At 33.3% G+C, this 21,009-nt stretch overlaps 1 protein-coding gene and 1 long non-coding RNA gene across 3 annotated transcripts; both read left to right on the forward strand.

The window, feature by feature from the left end:
- The first annotated feature begins 334 nt into the window (after positions 1-334).
- LOC143064047 (uncharacterized) lies at positions 335-12,903 on the forward strand. Of its 2 annotated transcripts, XM_076236555.1 has the most exons (8): positions 335-437; positions 1,023-1,196; positions 5,108-5,176; positions 7,324-7,494; positions 8,569-8,688; positions 9,895-10,005; positions 10,383-10,461; positions 12,642-12,903. In XM_076236555.1, the coding sequence occupies exons 1-8, from the start codon at positions 377-379 to the stop codon at positions 12,670-12,672; spliced, it is 816 nt and encodes a 271-aa protein (XP_076092670.1). In that variant the 5' UTR covers positions 335-376; the 3' UTR covers positions 12,673-12,903. The 2 variants fall into 2 exon arrangements, with proteins under 2 accessions (XP_076092670.1, XP_076092671.1); XM_076236556.1 differs by lacking the exon at positions 10,383-10,461.
- A 448-nt stretch (positions 12,904-13,351) lies between these two features.
- Positions 13,352-19,779, forward strand: LOC143064046 (uncharacterized). The gene is made up of 2 exons (XR_012975171.1): positions 13,352-14,205; positions 16,485-19,779. It is a non-coding gene; the product is annotated as an uncharacterized LOC143064046 (long non-coding RNA).
- Positions 19,780-21,009: the final 1,230 nt, after the last annotated feature.

Consider the following 21,009-nt stretch of genomic DNA (forward strand, 5'->3'; position numbering starts at 1 on the left):
ATACTTATACATCATTTTTTTTCAATATTCGGGTATAAAAGAGGGACGAAAGATACTAAAGGGACAGTCAAACTCATAAATCTAAAACACACTGACAACGCCATGGCTAAAAATGAAAAAGACAAACAAACAACAGCACACATGACACAACATAGAAAACCGTTCAGAATGAGGGCAAATTCAGAAAAGCAATTAGAAGGCAAGAATATCAAGCGTTATTTTCCTATTTTTTTTTTTTTTTGGAATTCTCTATTCAATTGAACCATCGCTTCCCCAGGAAGTGATATACTCAAGTGTATGTATTATTGTATTGGATAAGTTTATTATTTGTATCCGTCCTGTTAATTGGAAATACTGAGTATTCATATTTATTTTAATGGCCTCTGTCAAGTTTATGTTAAGTCTAATCGCTCTTTACTATTTTCAAGCTATTACAGGTAAGTGCATATTATTAATTTTCTAAAGGCATACAACTTTCTGTAATTAACTTGCCAATGCTACTTCCACATACAAATGCATTTCTGACTTGCAATTACATGGTTTTGGGCATTACCAATGAAGGTAAATTCCGAAAGCGTTTTTCGTTTTGTTCACAGTTCAAGTTGACATGTAAGAAAGAATCATTGTCTATATAAGAAATTTATTCTTGGTCGATGTAGTGTTGTCTTTTCCATCTGTCACAAGCATGTTGCCGAAAAAATCAGTCCGCATTTTCTCATATAAAAATTCTGAGTAAGGACATGGTTACATAAGTGTAATCCAGCACGGGTAAGTGAGGAGGGAAATAAAAAGCTACAACACTGAAATGTTCTGTCGTTACAGTATATCAATAAAAACATGCAAACGTCACACGACGTCAAGTATATGGTCATTAACTTATCAAAATAGTATTCTTCAACTATTCAAGTTTGGAATAACATACTAATGAATAATCCTTCACGTTTAAGAATAATTCAAAACTTTGAGATTTAACAAAATTGATCATAACTTTTTTTTTTTATTATTTAAAATTTTTCATTTAGGTGGTGTTGAGACACCGTTATCATGGGATGAAGCAAGACGCGAATGTAAGACAAAAAACAAAATATTGTCACCATTGAAGTCAATCCAACGAAATGTAGAAACTCATTTCAGGTCTAATCGATCAGTATGGACAGCAAATTATGATCTTAATTTAGGATGCAATAAATCTACAGGTAAGGAAATAAACATTTATGTTGAAAAGGTGCATAATCTCAAAAAATGTGTTCTAATATTTTATTTGCATTTGTAAATTATTACTGGCACAGTCTAGCCTATATTTGGAAATATCCATTTGACGTTGCTCGATATTTAAACATCCCGTCATTACATTTTGTGCAACAGTAAATTTTTGCATTCTTGTCCCTCGTTTTTGCTAATGTGGTTTGTCTATTTAGGTCTTTCCACTTTTCGTGGAAAGACCTTTTGTTTTTCTTCTGTTTTTTTTTCTTCTGCCGTCTGAGATACTTTTTTGACATATCGAATGGATTTTTGGCCAATGATGTTGTACAGTAATGGGGATTTGAAAACTCACCCTGTATGACCGAACACTTATTCTTATGGGAGTTATCTCCACGCGTCCTCTTTTTCTTGTTATTGCTATATCTCTAAAACCGTAAAAGATTTTAGCAAACTGTTTTCACCAAATTGTTAATCTACTCTGAAGAATGATTTGGTTAATTTTGACTTGAGTGATCAGAAGACATCTTATTGATGTCAATTCACAAATAATCCTGCTGGTCACGTTATTACCGGTGACATCAACATTGCTAATAACACTTCTCTACGAAATGTGTTATCGAAAGGTCCGAAATATCGTGAGCCTAAATCCATCAATTGGAAATACAACTTCAAAATCTTGATGGATTCAGTTGAGGATTATGCCAGGCAATGGGCTAAGCGCGAGAAGGAAGACGTAGACACTCTTTCCGAATGGATTAAGGCAGTGAGCTCGTTGATACAAATCAGAATTAAGAAACTGAATGGGTCTACGTCAATCTTTAAAGACCCAAATGTTGCAAAACACCTATCCTACCTCTATGACAAATATGTTGTTGTCCCCGCAGATAAAGCCCCAAACAACATCGTTTTTGTGTGTAAAACTCATTACATTAACTGCTTGATAAACGAATAAGGTATTGACAATTCACTTGGAAACTCAACATATACCCTCCCGACACTTACCAAAGAGGAAATCCTGGATAATCATAGGTCTGTTCTGTGTTCCTTTGGAATTTCAACCAAAGATGAAGAACTGGATCTTCCATCACTGTATTGGATACCTAAACTACATAAGTGTCCTTACAAACAACGGTATATTGCTGGGTCTTCCAAGTGCTCCACGAAACCTCTTTCTAAATTATTAACATCTATTTTATCAGCAGTCAAAGACGGGCTTCAAAGTTATTGTGAAACTGCCTATTCTAGAGGGGGCGTGAATCAGATGTGGATACTTAAAAATTCCAAAGATCCTTTAGAGTACATACAATCTAACTCTCTTTCATCTTGTAACAGTATTAAAACATTTAACTTTTCTACTCTTTACACTAGTATTCCACATTCCAAACTAAGAGACAAATTGAAAGAGTTGGTATTGCTTTGCTTTATAAAAAAGAATGGCCAACGTAGATACAAGTATCTTGTCTAAGGGAGGGATAAATCCTACTTTGTAAAGGACCATTCTGATTCAAACAAAACATTCTTTAAAACTGATACTATCAATATGCTTGATTTCTTGATTGACAACATATTTGTTACGTTCGGAGGACGTGTTTTTCAACAGACTGTCGGCATTCCAATGGGAACAAACTGTGCCCCTCTACTTGCCGACTTGTTTCTTAATTATGACGAGGCTGACTTCATGCAGGAACTTCTTAGGAAGAAAGATGAGAAGTTAGCAATATCCTTTAACTCTATTTTCCGCTATATAGATGATGTTCTTTCACTAAATAGTTCTAAATTTGGTGACTATGTGGAACGCATCTATCAAAGCGAGCTAGTGATAAAGGATACCACAGACACAGTTAAGTCGGCCTCATATCTTGACTTACATCTAGAAATTGACAATGAGGGTCGGTTGAAAACAAAACTTTACGACAAAAGAGATGATTTCAGCTTTCCAATTGTGAAATTCCATTTCTAAGTAGCAACATTTCAGCAGCACCTGCATACGGGGTATATATCTCCCAATTGATACGATATTCCCGTGCTTGCATTTCCTATCATGATTTTCTTGATAGAGGGTTGCTGCTCACAAGGATGCTATTAAACTAAGAGTTCCAAATGATGAAGTTGAAATCATCCCTTCGTAAATTTTACAGACGCCTTCACGAGTTGGTTGACCGTTATGGAATAACCGTTTCACAAATAATATCGGATATGTTCCTTACGTCGTAATTACAATCCCCTTCCCTTTCATGAATGTGACCTACCGAATTAGACTATTTACCGGATTTGTTATCACATAAGCAACACGACGGGTGTCACATGTGGAACAGGATCTGCTTACCCTTCCGGAGCACCTGAGATTACCCCTTGTTTTTTGGGGGGTTCGTGTTGTTTATACTTTAGTTTTCTATGTTGTGTCATGTTTGCTGTTTTTTGTTTGTCTTTTAATTTTTAGCCATAGTGTTGTCAGTTTGTTTTGGATTTATGAGTTTGACTGTCCCTTTGATATCTTTCATCCCTCTTTTATTGGAGTTATTTCCCTTTGAAAATTTACGATAATCGATTTGTTGGATACATTTCTACGTTAGGCGTAGAGGCGTACAGTCTTTTGATATGAAGTCCTTGGTCCCTTTTCAGGAAATTGAGGTCAAAGTCAAAGGTCAAGGTCATATAATAAATTTTGAATTTTGCTTGTTATCGTTATTCCAAAGAAACTGTGACAGTAAATGATATGATGTCTTTGCCAAATTACTGTTTACAAAAAGGCGCAACTTCAACCTATTTAAGTCGAAGAGTTTTGGTTAACCCTTATAGGAGTTTTCTCCCCTTTTGTATTTTAAATCAGTATTTCTCCACAACCATACAAGTGATTGACCTGGGGTCTTTTGATTCGAGTTCACTGACCTATGACCTTGTAATTGAGATCAAGGTCGAAGGTCAAGGTCATGTTATAAATTTAATTTTGCTGGTTATCCTTATTCAAAAGAAACTGTTTCAGTAAATGATATGATGTCTTTGTCAAATAACTGTTTACAATAAGACTTAACTTCAACCTATTTAATACGAAGAGTTTTAATCTTTATAGAAGTTTTCGCCCCTTATGTATTTGTAATCAGTATTTCTCCACAACCATACAAGTGATTGACCTGGGATCTTTTGATTTGAGATCACTGACAAATGACCTCAAAATTGATGTCAAGATCAAAGTTCAATTGGACGTTCTAGATTTTGACCTTTGCTGAAAATTCTTTCTGGTTCATTATTAAACAATTTTCTTACGTTTTTTAAAATTTCATTCTTATTATCGAGGTGGAAAGACCTTCAATTGTTCTCTGAAAAATTGGTTTTTAATTCCCTTTTTTTCTTTGTTGACATATTTGTTTGTTTTAATAGGGATTAAAGTTATAGCACAATGTTGCTTGCTATATCCCTATTTTAGACATTTACCTTTTACATTTATTTGTTTTATTCGCACATCGTTGTCAATATAATGGAATTTGATTCGACTGTCACGAGTGAGAGGTTTAAATAACTATACACCAGGTTTAATCCACAATGTTCTACCTACAAAAACATGAACCAAGTACTAAGTAAGTAATATAACAGTTGTTATCCATTTGTTTAATGAGTTTAAGCTTTTGATTTTGCCATTTGATTAGGGGTTTTCCGTATTGAATTTTATTCAGAGTTAGGCATTTTTGTTATGATTACACTTTAGAACATTTCTTATCAACTGATAAATACCTTTGACGGTATGGGGTTCTAAAACAGTACGTACAATAAGTATCATGCTCTGAGTTTTTATTTTCTCCGTTTACTTGTCAACATTAAATGTCTCTTACCTTTAAAAGGGTATTTGCTAAATTACAATTTATGCACAATTTCTGTTTTGAATTGCTAATTTTTTCCTTTGTAACAGGTTTCTGTGAAAGTTTACACATTGAGCAAATTCCGAAGAGCGAACATTATGAAGGGTTGTGTGAGAATGGTTGGTATATATTCAAATAGGATATACATTTGATGTAGAATATAAAATAAAGCGTGTTTCATAAAATATGTTTAATTAGGCTATTTTTGCAAGTCGATCTATACACTTGAATATCTTATTTTCTTCTAAATAATTACACTCCAAATTAATTTTGATGCGATTCTATTTTTTTGCTACGTACCTTGCCTTCACATTCGAAAGCACAAATGACCCAACTAATAATCTAGGATATCTTTGCTTAGTTATTTGGTGTGTTTTGAAACGACCAAATGGTGCCCCCGCTGTTGGACGTTTCCGTTCCCGATAATATCACAATCCCAGTAGTTATGACTTCTGTGTTGACATGAAACACCATCGATAAATTGTCTGTAATTTGACTGATTATAGAATGAATATAGTTATCAAAGGTACCAGAATTATAATTAAGTACGCCAGACGCGCGTTTCGTCTACATAAGACTCATCAGTGACGCTCATATCAAAATATTTATAAACCCAAACTAGTACAAAGTTGAAGAGTATTGAAAATCCAAAATTCCAAAAAGTTGTGCCAAATACCGCTAAGGTAATCTATGCCTGGGAAAAGCAAATCCTTAGTTTTTCGAAAAATTCAAAGTTTTGTAAACAGGAAATTTATAAAAATCACCATATTATTGATATTCATGTCAACACCGAAGTGTTGACTACTGTGCTGGTGATATTCTCGGGGACGAAAATTCGACCAGCAGTGGCATCGACCCAGTGGTGTAAATAGTTATCAAAGGTACCAGGATTATAATTAAGTAGGCCAGACGCGCGGTTCGTCTACATAAGACTCATCAGTGACGCTCATATCAAAATATTTATGAAGCCAAACTAGTACAAAGTTGAAGAGCATTGAAAATCCAAAATTCCAAAAAGTTGTGCCAAATACCGCTAAGGTAATCTTTGCCTGGGAAAAGAAAATTCTTAGTTTTTCGAAAAATTCAAAGTTTTGTAAACAGGAAATTTATAAAAATGACTACATTATTGATATTCATGTCAACACCGAAGTGTTGACTACTGGGCTGGTGATACCCTCGGGGACGAAACGTCCTCCAGCAGTGGCATCGACCCAGTGGTGTAAATCGTTATCAACGGTACCAGCATTTCAATTAAGTACGCTAGACGCGTGTTTCGTCTACATAAGACTCATCAGTGACGCTCATATCAAAATATGAAGTTATTTGAAACAATAAAATTTAACCTTCGGCATAACATATGTATTTGGTGAAACTGTTTCGCAATTTTGTTTTTAGTATTTTTAGTATTTGTGTTATAAATGGCCTTCATTATTAGTTATAATCCATTCTAACATGACGTCCTTCAAACGCTTTGAGTACACACCCGTGGTAAAATATGAATATATTGCCAGTGCTGTTCCGATTGTACTCCCACGTCATATGCTTTTTTATGAATGAGATACCCGACGTCATAGAACAATGACGTTAGAATGTAAGCATTTTACGGGAAAATACACGCTTGTGAATCCGAAAATCATCACAAGGAAACATACACAAATGATGCTAAAATGTGGCAAAAGCCCTTTATTGTACATCATATAAGACATATAAATAAATTATCATTCAAATTCATCCAAAACTGTCTAAATACATTATTTTAAATAGTTTAAACATGTCACTAATGCAGTTTGCTCCGTTCTTTTACGCTAGTTTATTAGTGCGTTTATTTATGGGAACGGCAAATATTTGCCTACACCTAGAGCGCTTCGATCCAAAAGAATTGCCGTATGTGTCCTATCAGAATCGAAATAATTCATGGGGGCTTGAATATATCTAGATTTTACCACGGGTTGTCCCTTTATGCCGATATTTTACCCCTCGCTATCGCTCAGGGGTAAAATATTTGTCATAAAGGGCCAACCCGTGGTAAAATCACGATATATTCAAGCCCCCATGAATTATTTCTTAATTATTTTGTTTATTATTCTGCCAACATAAACCCGACGTCAATTAAAATTTCGCTCATTTCCCAAAATAAACCTTGCATCCACACTTATTTAATTCATTGCCACAGTCATGAAGCAAACATAGAAAGAAATCTAACAGATATACACATCAAAACTTGGTATGCACATATATTCAGTCATGGACTATACTTTTATAACAGATTTCCCAGTCACCGTATCTTCAAAATATTTTCAAATTGGATCCAACAATACCTTTAAAGGAACATGCAAAAGGGGTATTCCTGTTGACTTATTCGATATGACGGAACTTGGTCACGCAATAAAAGAAATGGAAGTCAATACAAACTACTGGATTAATTCTACGAATATTGGTACGTATACATTTTTAGCTCACCTGGCCCAAAGGGCCAAGCGAGCTTTTCTCATCACTTGGCGTCAGTCGTCCGTCGTCGTTAACTTTTACAAAAATCTTCTCCTCTGAAACTACTGAGCCAAATTTAACCAAACTTTGTCACTGGTTACAATCATCATTGGGGTATCTAGTATAAAAAAATGTGTCTAGTGACCCGGCCAAGCAACCAAGATGGCCGACATGGCTTACAATAGAACATAGGGGTAAAATGTAGATTTTTGCATATAACTCGGAAACCAAAGCATTTAGAGCAAATCTGAACAGGTATTAACTTGTTTATCAAGTCAATATCTATCTGCCCTGAAATTTTCAGATGAATTGGACAACCGGTTGTTGGGTTGCTGTCCCCCAATTGGTAATTTTTACAGACATTTTGCCGTTTTTGGTTATCATCTTGAATACTATTATAAAGATAAACTGTAAACAGCAATAATGTTCAACAAAGTAAGATCTACAAATAAGTAACATGACCAAAATGGTCAGTTGACCCCTTAAGGAGTTATTGCCCTTTATAGTCAATTTTTAACAATTTTCAATAATTTGGTAAATTTTTGTAATTTTTTAAATAATCTCCTCTGTTACTAATGAGCAAAGTTCATTATAGATAGAGATAAGTGTAAGTAGCAAGAACGTACAGTTATTTGTGAGAACTTCAAACACATCACCATCACCAAACACAATTTTGTCATGAATCCATCTGTGTCCTTTGTTTAATATGCACATAGACCAAGGTGAGCGACACAGGCTCTTAAGAGCCTCTAGTTATTATTGACGTATACAAGAGTATCCGGTCTATTCTTTGAAATTTATTATCAGTGGTGTTAGATTTGATAAAAGATTATTAGTATAACGGACGTCCATTGTCACTAATTATAGCTGATAAATAATTTACCAGATGTGTTCGTGATGGTTATAAAAGTTAACCCTTACATTTTATGAGGAAAAAAATATTTGTTACTTTCAAATTTACTTTTGAATAACGGTTTACTACTGTTGCCTTTGTAGTAACCCTTTGCGTATTTTTGTTTCTTAGCTCCTGACAGCTTTGTTCGACACTGTATGCTTTACACCAGATACCGAAAAAGAGCGGGAAATTATGAACACCTGACAAAAACTGATTGTAGAGAAAAGTATCCATTTATGTGTTCAGAAGGTATTTATCTTATAATCCTAAAAAAACATTTGATATATATACATCTAGAAAGACCTAACTTTACTTGTATTGTCGTTTTATCATCCACAAAAGACATTAATCTTCAAAAATATTTAATATATAGATAGAAGTTGTCCCATACCAATGTTGACAACCGTAATGATTATGTTTTTATAAAATACCGGATCATGTACATTTAATACGTTTCTCATCGGCTACTATCGATGACAAGGATTTTACGCTCGCTTAGTCTGTCAGAGGCCTTCCGGTAGGGATCAAAATAATCGCTTGTGTCACATTTCGATACTTAAAATGAAACTTTCTTACAGTATGATTTAAAAAGAAATGTGTTTTAAACATTCGTTTTATTATCACACAAAATGCTTAAATAAACAATAAATATGCCGATTTAATATCACTAAATTATAGAAAAAATGTCGATTTTTATGCTGTTTGATAATTAGTTATAATGGATTTGTTCAAAAATGAATATTTTTCAACAAGATGAAAGATACAACGAACCAGTACAAGTTTTAGAAAACGACAATTGTATTAAATTCCTTTTAAGTCCAAAAAGGTTACTTTATTATTGCTTACACATTCATTACTACCTATGCAGCCTGTTAGGAATTCAAATTTAACGACATAATTACGACATGATATCAGCGTTCCAATTGGGGCATGAAAATTAATATCAATCCTGGATTTCTTGGATCGTTTCGTTTGTGGTGTGAATTGTGATGCTCAGTATTTAGTTTTATATGTCGTGTTTTGAAAACTTTTGTTTTGTTTTTCACTTTAGTGTGATATTACTTAGAAGGGTGTCTTCGAATTGTGTATGTTTTATATATCCACTCGATATAGTATCTTTGACGTTTTTTTTTTCTCCAAAAAACCATTCACCTGATTTTTTATAACTATTTTATCATCTGAAAGTAGCCAAAGTCTGCTTAGCAAGAAAATTAATGTCAACATAGTTAATAGTTGTTGACAAATTTGAATCGGTTGCGAAATTCGAAACACGACTAAAATGTAAAAGATTTTTATCACATTTTATTTTTAGTTAAAAGTTTCTCAGTTTTTTGTTTTTTTCATTTAAGAAAATCGAATATTTATTTTTACGAGCATGATATATCCGCCAATAATGGTTAACATTGCCGCAAGGAATCTTGTAAAATTACTAAGAAAAATATGCGACCTTTTCAGGTGATAGTTATGGCACAGTTATTTCTAAAATAACATTTCTAAATAATGTTGACCTTACAACACAGGCAGTGTTGAAAACAAATCAGTCTGAAGTCAACTCTTCCGAAAAAGGTAAGTTCAAGATAACAATTTGAAAGCTGATTTTGATAAAATATTTTTTTCTTAACTGTAGTGTATCTATTGTTTGACTTCTCTGAAAAAATATATAATTTATGCATTCAACCAAAGAACAACCACATAAATATAGTGTATTTTAAATTCAAAAATAGAAGAATTTGTGATTTGTTGAATACGTAGCGCATTATGTAAAAGTTAGTAAACCTGATGGTGACAAAAATTAATAAAAATCATATATAATTTACGAATCGAAACTTTATAATTGAAAACATTTTTCTAATCAATTTTTATTGAAAAAAGTACTTGGACTATAATTGATATACACTATCTTATACAAACCTTGTATCATTTGTTATACGTTGAATTTCAAGGAGGATTTGGAGGGACAGTAACCGCTATTATATTAGCAGTAGGCATGCTGTTCATTGGACTAGTTGTGATCCTAGTGATGTAAGATATTTTGCATATTTTAAAGTAAAATTAATATTGTGTATACTATTGGTATGGAATTAGTTTTAAAGTAGAAAAACACACTTATAAGTGTACATACACATCGCTACATTTAGATATAGATGATTATTAGATATATTTCAAGTATCCGTACAAAAAGTGAAAAATGTGTAATTGAAAACAATTGGAAGCTATAATATCTAAGCTAGGTATGATATACAGAATTCGTTTCAACCTTCATGCATGCAAGTTAACCATCATACGATTTTAAAGTCAAAGAAGTACATGAAAGTGTAGAATTCTCTCAACAGTAATTAACCAATGTTCAGTTATCTTTAAAAAAAATTTAAACTAAAAGAATTACCGAGATTGCACGAATTTTCGCAGCCACAATAATATTATCACAACCAAACGATAAGAAGATGTGGTATGATGACCAATGCGACAACTCTCAACAAAAGACCAAGTTATGTAGAAGCTATCATTATTTATTATATCCCATTACAGTTATAGACAATTGGAGTGTACAACACTGTTCAAACACTGTTTAAATGGTAACTATTATAAAAGTGAGACAATGTAACTAAAACCCATTGAAAGACCGAGGATCTTAAACGTAAACTAAATTCATTATTTTTCTCTCGTTAATGAGCTGAAATAGTAAACGAGTCAAGATTACGATTAAACTTAAGCCTGCAATAACTAGTATCTCGTTTATCATCAACTGAAATCCGTAAAAAAGGTACGATAAGAAAATATGATCAAACAGGTCAGATTTATATATTATTCTTTGTTTCAATTTCACAGGTATATTAAAGAGGATAATATTCCCCGAAAAAAAAACCAGGATTATATGAGTAATGACAATAAAATTGTATCTGAAATTGATATAAAACATTTTACTGGATGCTTATTCTTAACTTCGTGAATTTTGTTTTTTCTTTTCTTGAAAAAGATCTCTCACTATTATTTCATACTAGAAGATTATAAAATATTTAAAATTTTCTAGATTTTATTACTTTGTATATCGTTACCGTCAAATAACAGCACGTATAAGTCTTATAGACTTCCCTATACATAAAATGGCTTTAAATAATCAGTGTGGATAATCATTTATTTTTTCAAAACTGTCTGTTTGTTATAAAAGAAACTTAATTTCGAACATGGATGTTACACTATTGTTTCATGTTAAACTGAAGGTTGATACCTATCAAAACGTTTAAACCCGCTGAATTTGTTTGCACCTGTCAAAAAACAGAAACCTGATGTTCGGTGGTTGTCTTTTGTTGATGTGGTTCATAAGCGTTTTTTGTTTCTCGTTAATTTATATAAATTAGACTGTTGGTTTTCCCGTTTGAAAGGTTTAACACTAGTAAATTGGGACCCTTATAGTTTTCTGTTCGGTGTGAGCCAAGGCTCAGTGTTGAAGACCGTTCTTTGACCTATAATGGTTTACTTTTACAAATTGTGACTTGGATGGAGATTTGTCTCATCGGCACTCATACCACATCTTCTGATATCTATATATGAAGTATAATAAATGGAAGAGGTCATAGTTGTATCCTTTTACTTTATTTTGAGTTTTGAACAAAGAGTAAAAAAAGATACTCTGAGTTCATTTATTTTTGTTGGTACCAATTTTCTTTGAATGCCGAACACTTGCCTTTTCGTGGATATTTGATTCGTGGTTTTGCTAAATGTTGCATACAATCTGAAAGACCTGTTAGATTATATTGACACTCGGACTTAGTACTTGGTTAATATAGTCTAGAGAAACTAAAGAAATTAAAGGAAATAAATAATCAACAAATACAAGATAAAAAAAAACAATGATTTTTGTCACGAATTCAATTCTAGACTTCAGTGTTGGAGGGTGTTCTTTTCCTTTATTGAATATGCGCATACACTAAGGTGAGCACCACAGGCTCTTTAGAGCCTCTAGTTTCTTCATATCAGTAATAATCTCATTATTTTGACAAAGGACAAAACAAAAATCGAAACGTTAATTGAACCTTTAATATTGCTTTATACGAACCAACCGACTTTATAGCTATTTTTAACAGATTTCGGGAGAAGGTGTCAATTTCTATTTACATATAATATAATGAAATTATCTTGCGTCCGTACTTACTTGAATTTACTCATCGGTAACGCAAAACGATTAAAACTGTCTTTTTCAGTTATAGGAAGAAACTGTCATTTTTTAATTAGAAAGAAATACAGCAGCTAACTTCACAGCTTGGAAAGTGGTATCAACGACACATCGTATTTACATTAATGTGAGAGAAAAAAAAACAATAGAAATACTTGTTCCGCTGTATTTTGGATGATGGATATGTTTGAGTTTTGCATGATAATCTTAAATTTCTATCCAGTAAAACAAAGTGACTTTGTTCAAGTTTAATGATTTTTTTTTGCACTAAATAAAAGTCAATCTTGTCATATTGTTTATTGTTCAACGCCTGTAACGAGTCAATGTTATTATTACACCGTACATTAAAGTCAATGAAGCTGAAAACACTTTCATCAGAACAGGATAAATAAAGCACCAAAACATTATATGCAAACAAAACTGTATCTTCTTCAACAAAATAACACCGAACATTAATGTTAAAGTCAATTTAGTATTGGTAATGCCCAGTAATAGCTATAAGACAAAAAACGATGAGGGCAACTATTCTAAACATCAAATTCTGGGAATTTCTAATTTATTGATCTTGCAACTGAATTCGTAAAATTGAAAGAGGAGTAAACGTGATTAAGTAATGACTTAAAACAAAGGTCCTTACATGTACCTTCAAACTATGTTCCCAATCAATTGTTAATAAATTCTCTCTCAAATGATAAAAGCAAAATTATGTATAATTTTTAACAATATATTTCATGGTTATTTATATAGGTTCACCTTAATAAATTGGTTTTATACACACAAAACTATTTTTCACGCGTGCACCTTATGGTGCCTCATGCATGAAGAGTGAAGTCATATAGCACGTGACCGATGCCATTATTAATTTGCAATGGAGTAGTGTGGTCGATTCTATATAGACTAAACTCTATATCATTTCATTTTCATTCATGATTAACTTTATACACAAAATTCATATTTACTGGACCTTCAATATCTTTCAACAATGAGTAGTCGAAAGCGACCAGCGCGACATGATCCAAATGATCCAATGCATTGGACCAAAGAACAGTATGTTACCCATTTAAAAAGTATGGGGATTACAGTGAAATCTACTTGGAGATTAGACATGATTCGACAATTGTATTTTGTCAATCAAAAGGACTTAGCAAGTTCAACAGAAAGTGGTCAAAATGGTTCTACGGAATCAAGTAATACAGATGAAGTGACAGTTGCTGCCGAAAATCAACCTAACGTGGACACTGATCAACCAGTAAATGAAAACAATACAATGTCACAAACAGCAGACATGCTAAAGGATTCTACTTCCGCACTAAAGTCGGCAAATGAAGCTATGTCGGCTATGTCATCTATGGTTGTAGGACTTCTAGCCAATAAAGATGCTTCATCAAACAGTAGTCTGCAGAATCTAAAGTCAAACTATGACTTTGCCTCGGCATATCAAGCCACATACGGACACATGACCCCAATCTCTTCTGTAAATGCGGAACAAACCTTCCAAAGACAAGTTGACACTTCTAAAGGGATTGTTTTTGCAGAGGACCTACCAAAAATGGACTACGTGTCTACTTCTTTAAGAAAGCAAATTCTAGAAGGTAAGGATATAAACCTTTCTCTTTTATTGTATCCAAAAAATGAGGTTCCCCAAACACGCACTGTCGTTTCTGAAGGGCTAACTGTAGAGTTATCTGCTCCTAAGGATCCTCGTCTAGAGAAAACATTGACCCTTGATGAGTTCAATAAGGCCTTCAGGAAATTTAGGAATATTATCTGTAAAGTATATCCTCAACGGCGAGATGAATTAGATCAGTACGAGGCCGATATAAATGATATAGCCTATAACTACGGACAAAGATTTTACAAATACCACAAATTGTTTTCGGCTAAGGCCGCCACTGCTATTATTGAACATAATATTGCAATTAACTGGGGAAAGGTAGACGACCGTCTATTACATCTAGTTATGAATGGGTTACAAAGTAGAGAATGTGAACTATGTGGAGATTACGACCACACAACGAAATTCTGCCAAAAACAAGTTTATCAAGAAACTCCTCCTTGCGCCCCACAAGCCACGACGAACGGTCGTGTTGTAGATAAATCAAAAGATAGGCATGGGAGAAATATCATTCAAGCAGAGGGTCTTGACCTTTGTAATAATTTCAATTATGGAACATGCAAATGGAAAGAATGCAAGTTTACACATGCGTGTATCAAGTGTAAAAGTAGAGGTCACGGTTTCAAGACATGTGGTAACAACAAGGATACCAGTGCTAGTAATCAAAACAAAACTGCTGATAAGCCGAACGTTAAAACATCTAGGTGACTCGATATGAATGATGATTATCAACTTTCTTGCATCAATGTAAATAACCTTGAAAAAGAATTAGCAAAACATCCGGATAGAAATTTTGTAAAATATTTATTAGACGGTATAACAAACGGTTTTGATACCATGGTGTCGAAAACAGAATTACCAACAGTTGAATGTAAAAATCTACAATCAGCTTTCCGAAATCCAGACAGCGTTGATATTATAATTAAACAAGAGGTCGATAAAGGTTATCTAGTTGGGCCATTCAAAAAGCTCCCTTTTGATAGGTATCGTGTGAGCCCAATAGGTATAGTGGAAGGCAAATATTCAGGAAAAAAGAGGTTAATAGTTGATTTGTCGTCTCCACATGAAAGTCAAGATCATTTTAGTATTAACGATTTAATCGATAAAGAGCAATGCTCGCTGTCATACGTTAAAATAGATGATGCAATCAACGCAATTAAAGAATTCGGACGATTATCAATACTAAATAAGGCGGACATTGCCGATGCATTCAAGCAATTAGGGATCAAAAGGGATCAGCATCATTTATACTGTATTAAATGGAGAAATTTATATTACTATTATGTGCGTCTTTGTTTTGGCTCACGATCATCACCTAAAATATTTGACAACTTGTCAGTGGCAATTTGTTGGATAGCCAAGAACAATTACAATATTCCAGTTATACTTCATCTGCTTGATGATTTTTTAACTGTTCAAGCATCAGACACTTCAGGAGATAGAACTATGGCACTTATCACTTTAATTTTTAATAGATTGAATATACCATTATCTAAGAAAAAGACTGTAGGTCCACATACCACACTAGAGTATCTCGGAATTATATTAGATACAGATAAGATGGAAGCTAGACTTCCACAAGATAAAGTTGAACGCATTATTTATTTCATTGGAACATTTCTACGTCGACGTTCTATTAAAAAACGAGAACTTTTACAACTCTTGGGACATTTCAATTTTGCCGCAAGAGTTATTATACCTGGACGGACTTTTGTAACTTATCTCATTAACCTATCGACTAAAGTTAACAATCTGAATTACTATGTTACACTGTCAGCCGAATGTCGAGATGATTTAAAGATGTGGTATATTTTTCTTAAGCAGTGGAACTGCGTCTCCTTTTTCTATGATACTTTCACTACCAATTCAGCGGATTTCGAATTGTTTACAGATGCTGCTTCAACACTTGGCTTTGGAGGTTACTTCAAGGGACATTGGTTTTGTAGTTCTTGGCCACCAGAGTTACAAAATATACTTGATTCTGATATGTCTATGGCTTTCCGAGAATTGTATCCAATTGTAGTGGCGGCAGTACTTTGGGGCAAACTTTGGACGAGAAAACGAATAGTTTTTCATTGTGATAATGAATCTACTGTTAATATTATAAACAAGGGACGCTCCAAAGTGCAAGATATTATGAAACTAATGCGTAAACTCACTTGGTTAGCTGCAATTAACAATTTTACATTTTCAAGTAAGCATATCCCTGGTGTTAAAAATGTGATTGCAGATTCACTTTCTCGATTTGATTTTCAGACGTTCCGGAAAGAAGCGCCGGAAGCAGATGCACAAGCCATGATTTGTCCGCACTTCTCACTCGTAATGTGGAATTGACTAATAGTGTAAGTTGTTTACTCAAAACTTCAATAGCTCCTAGAACACGTACGCAGTATGAGTGTGGGTATTCTGCCTATGCAACCTTTTTACGAATGACTGGAGTGATTTGGCTTAATTCAGACATGCCTCCGTTAACTGAAGAATCTCTTATTCATTTCGCTACGCATTGTTTTAAAAACTTGCACTTGAAATGTTCTACTATTAAAATGTATATATGTGGAATACGATATAAATACTTAGAGAATGGGAAGACTTCAATATTTAGCGGCAGTTCTGATAAACTTTATCGACTCGATGCGTTATATAGAGGAATAAAGAAAAATGAGAAAAAATCAACAAAACCTAGACTGCCAATTACCTTCACGATACTCAAGGACATTTGTCAGTTGTTGAGGAAAGGGTATTATACTCCGTATGTAGACATTCTTCTGGAAGCAGCGTGTGTCACGGCATATTTTGGATTTCTCCGATGTGGGGAATTTACAGTATTACATTCGTTTGATTCAGAATGCAATGTGAGTATCGAAGATATCCGATTCCTTAAGGATAAAGTTACCTTTCATTTGAAAGCTTCAAAAACAGACCCATTCCGTGAAGGTGTTGACATTCATTTATTTGCGTCGGGAGTTTCTGTTTGTCCAGTCTTATCTCTGGAACGTTACATGGACTATCGTTCTAGGAAATTCAAAGATAGTAAATCACAAGACGCTTTCTTTGTGATGGAAAATAGGAAAGCTTTAACACGAAACTACTTCATTTCTTCTCTAAAAAACATACTTGCCGTACTTGGATACAACTCAGACTTATATAATGGTCACAGCTTTCGAATTGGAGCAAGTACCACAGCAGGTTCAAAAATTGAAGATCACCTTATTCAGACACTCGGACGGTGGAGTTCACAGTGTTATACGCGCTATATCAGAACATCTTTATCAACGATACAGCAAGCTCAACAAGCATTACTCGAATGAAGATTTAGTGTTTATTGTACATAGGAATATTTCAATCGCATACGTTTTTATCTTGATTTAATATTGTAAGTGCCTTAGAGTATATATAGACTGTTTCATTACCACATATCAGTTCATCGTGTTTATGAGGTCAACACAACGACATCAATTGCGTTTTTAATCAGTGTTTCAGGGGCATAATAATCCCCATTGTTTAATCTGATAGTGGTTTAAAGTGTGTTTCGATAGTGTTGGGGCATAATAATCCCCATATTATGTAAATATATTGACGTTTCATTGTCTTCATTTATTATGTGTATATTAATTGCTAAGCATATACATTTGTTTATAATTGCTATCAGTGACGTACCATTTTCAATGAATGAGACAAGGGTTAAACATTTAAACCAGTTATAGCAGTATGACAGTTCCCGATTTGTGTTGATATTTGAACTTACTAATTAACTATGTAGATAAAGCTCTTGAGAGATAAAGAACATTATAGTATAGCAGATGCTGAGAACATTATGATCAGAGTTCATTGACATGTTTATGAAAGTTATGTTAAGGTCAAGCAGAACATTTGATTTCATCAAGTCGTAATATTTCTTCTCACGACCCGCTGAGATAGACAGTAGTTAATCAGAACACTTGTGCTTATCACTATAAAATTTCCATGTTTTCCAGCACGCTGGAGTTACATACTGATAAACGATTAGTGATGGACGTTTTAATTGCTATTCATCTATTCGCATCTGATATTAAGTTCATTTGTATATCATTCACATATTCAGATATATTAATATAGTAACAAATCTTTGTTCAAAGATACTGTAAATTCAGAATTGATGCGTGCATTTATCATTGCGATTTTAGAAAATCTGTAGAATACAAAGTATCATCTATTAATGCGAGAGTTCATCACTGCCATACGCACTCAGTAAATTTGAATTTACAGTAATCATCTTCATTTGGGGTTCAGTTGTCTCCTTTAAAAACCAGTCATCAACTGTATTTTGGCATATTTTCGTTATTATTAACTCAATTTCCCCAAATTTGATGCAGAGTTATTGATGTATAAGTTGCTTGTCACAGTTAATGGGACTTATAGCAGTAATTTGGTTAAATTTTAAATAGACCAGACACGTGCTAAAAGTTTCCGGACACTAACTAACAACAGATCCCTGTTCTAAGTCAGTCCTGATGTCAGTCCATGCATGGACTTCTATCACTGACGTTTTTGATCTACATGCTTGTAGTCATAAACAAGAACAGGTCCATCAGTAAGTTCAAGCATGAACTTAAAGTTAGTGTCCTAGCGTATCAGAAGTTCAAGCATGAACTCAGATCTTCCGATTGATATGATTCTCAAGCTTGGGAATTAATCAATCACTGTGACAACAACCGAGACGGCTAAACGCCAAATGATGTTTATTTTATTGTATGTATATCATGTAGTATGTATCTTAGTTTATTATATCTTAATAAATATATATTCTATGTTTTGTTGTGTATAAATGGTTATTTATATAGGTTCACCTTAATAAATTGGTTTTATACACACAAAACTATTTTTCACGCGTGCACCTTATGGTGCCTCATGCATGAAGAGTGAAGTCATATAGCACGTGACCGATGCCATTATTAATTTGCAATGGAGTAGTGTGGTCGATTCTATATAGACTAACCACCACCTTCCCCACCACCACCATTGTTTCATTATATTTAGAAATCTATAATGTACTATTAAACTGCTGTCTCGGTATATAATATCTTTTAGATCGCATATTTTCGTTATTATTAACTCAATTTCCCCAAATTTGATGCAGAGTTATTGATGTATAAGTTGCTTGTCACAGTTAATGGGACTTATAGCAGTAATTTGGTTAAATTTTAAATAGACCAGACACGTGCTAAAAGTTTCCGGACACTAACTAACAACAGATCCCTGTTCTAAGTCAGTCCTGATGTCAGTCCATGCATGGACTTCTATCACTGACGTTTTTGATCTACATGCTTGTAGTCATAAACAAGAACAGGTCCATCAGTAAGTTCAAGCATGAACTTAAAGTTAGTGTCCTAGCGTATCAGAAGTTCAAGCATGAACTCAGATCTTCCGATTGATATGATTCTCAAGCTTGGGAATTAATCAATCACTGTGACAACAACCGAGACGGCTAAACGCCAAATGATGTTTATTTTATTGTATGTATATCATGTAGTATGTATCTTAGTTTATTATATCTTAATAAATATATATTCTATGTTTTGTTGTGTATAAACATTTATTATATATTGGTTTCACAAAGTTAATTGATTTAATTGATCAAATTCTAGCTATTTGATTTCTTTTGTGTTACATTACGTACAGTGGCAAATATTAAATTTAAGAATCTTTTCAAAAGAAACTAAATGATGACTCGATAAACATTGTCACAGTAAATTTGCAGAAAATATGTTTCAGGTTGTAAAGAAAAATGCAATATTATTATAAAATCTTCCACAGAAGAAGTAGTCAGGTGAAAAGTAACTATTGAAAATACATATACATACGTACTTGTATACACATGCATTTAAAGGATGCAATATCTCAATAGTATAAAACTTTCTCCGTTTAGTACTAGTTTCAAACAATTACTGTTTAAACATCGCAAGTATACAAAATGCATGTTTAATTTACTCTTTTTAAACAATTCAGTTGCATGATAAATAAAAGCCGAATTTCATGTTAAAAATAATTGACTTCGTCGTTTAATTTCTTATATATTTTACTGGTCATTTTCTCCAAAAATTACCCAATCATTAAATTGTGGTATCGTGTTGATGAATAAGATACACAGAAAACATAGAAATCGAAATACAAAGACGAAACAAATTCAAAAGTTAGCAATGACTTCTTCCGGCTGTTGTATACTCCGTTGTCCTCAAATACAGTTTCTAGCTATTTGATTACTTTTATGTAAGTAACAATGTATCTTTTCTTTCAAAATATTTCAATACAGATTTAAATAATCACGCTTTTGGTATCAATCAAAAATCTTTTTTCTTTATAATGTCAATGTAGGACTATTTCCTGATTTAAAAAAAAATGTTTCCATACTCACTTAGCCATCAGTTTACAAAGACGGTAATCAGGACAGTGCAAAATATTACATTTTATAATTAAAAATTGTTTGAAATATGAAAAAAATGAATTAAACAAAGGTCTTCGCATTCAGTCAGAAACTCATTTATAACCCAATGCCCCGTCCCTACTACATCCTTTAATGTCGACTATCTTTGGATATTTCTAAATAAAAAAAGATTAAACTCTCTCTCTCTCTCTTAAATGATGAATAGTAGCACTTTGCATAAATTGAAATGATATATTACACATTGATAACTTGGAGCTATCCACAAGGTTAAATGAATGAATGATTAAATCACGTACAGTGGCAACTATTACATTTTATAATAGCTTCAAAAGAAACTGAATGATGACTGGCTGCTACACA

The sequence above is a fragment of the Mytilus galloprovincialis genome, chromosome 2 (genome assembly GCF_965363235.1).
Source record: "Mytilus galloprovincialis chromosome 2, xbMytGall1.hap1.1, whole genome shotgun sequence".
NCBI lineage: Eukaryota > Metazoa > Mollusca > Bivalvia > Mytilida > Mytilidae > Mytilus > Mytilus galloprovincialis.

Bases quoted from the DNA above. Each gene is read 5' to 3' on its own strand.
- LOC143064047 (XM_076236555.1), top strand. From the start codon at position 377: ATGGCCTCTGTCAAGTTTATGTTAAGTCTAATCGCTCTTTACTATTTT. The intron at 1,197-5,107 runs GTAAGGAAATAA...CCTTTGTAACAG, and splicing joins AGGATGCAATAAATCTACAG to GTTTCTGTGAAAGTTTACAC. The intron at 10,462-12,641 runs GTAAGATATTTT...TGTCTTTTTCAG, and splicing joins CTAGTTGTGATCCTAGTGAT to TTATAGGAAGAAACTGTCAT.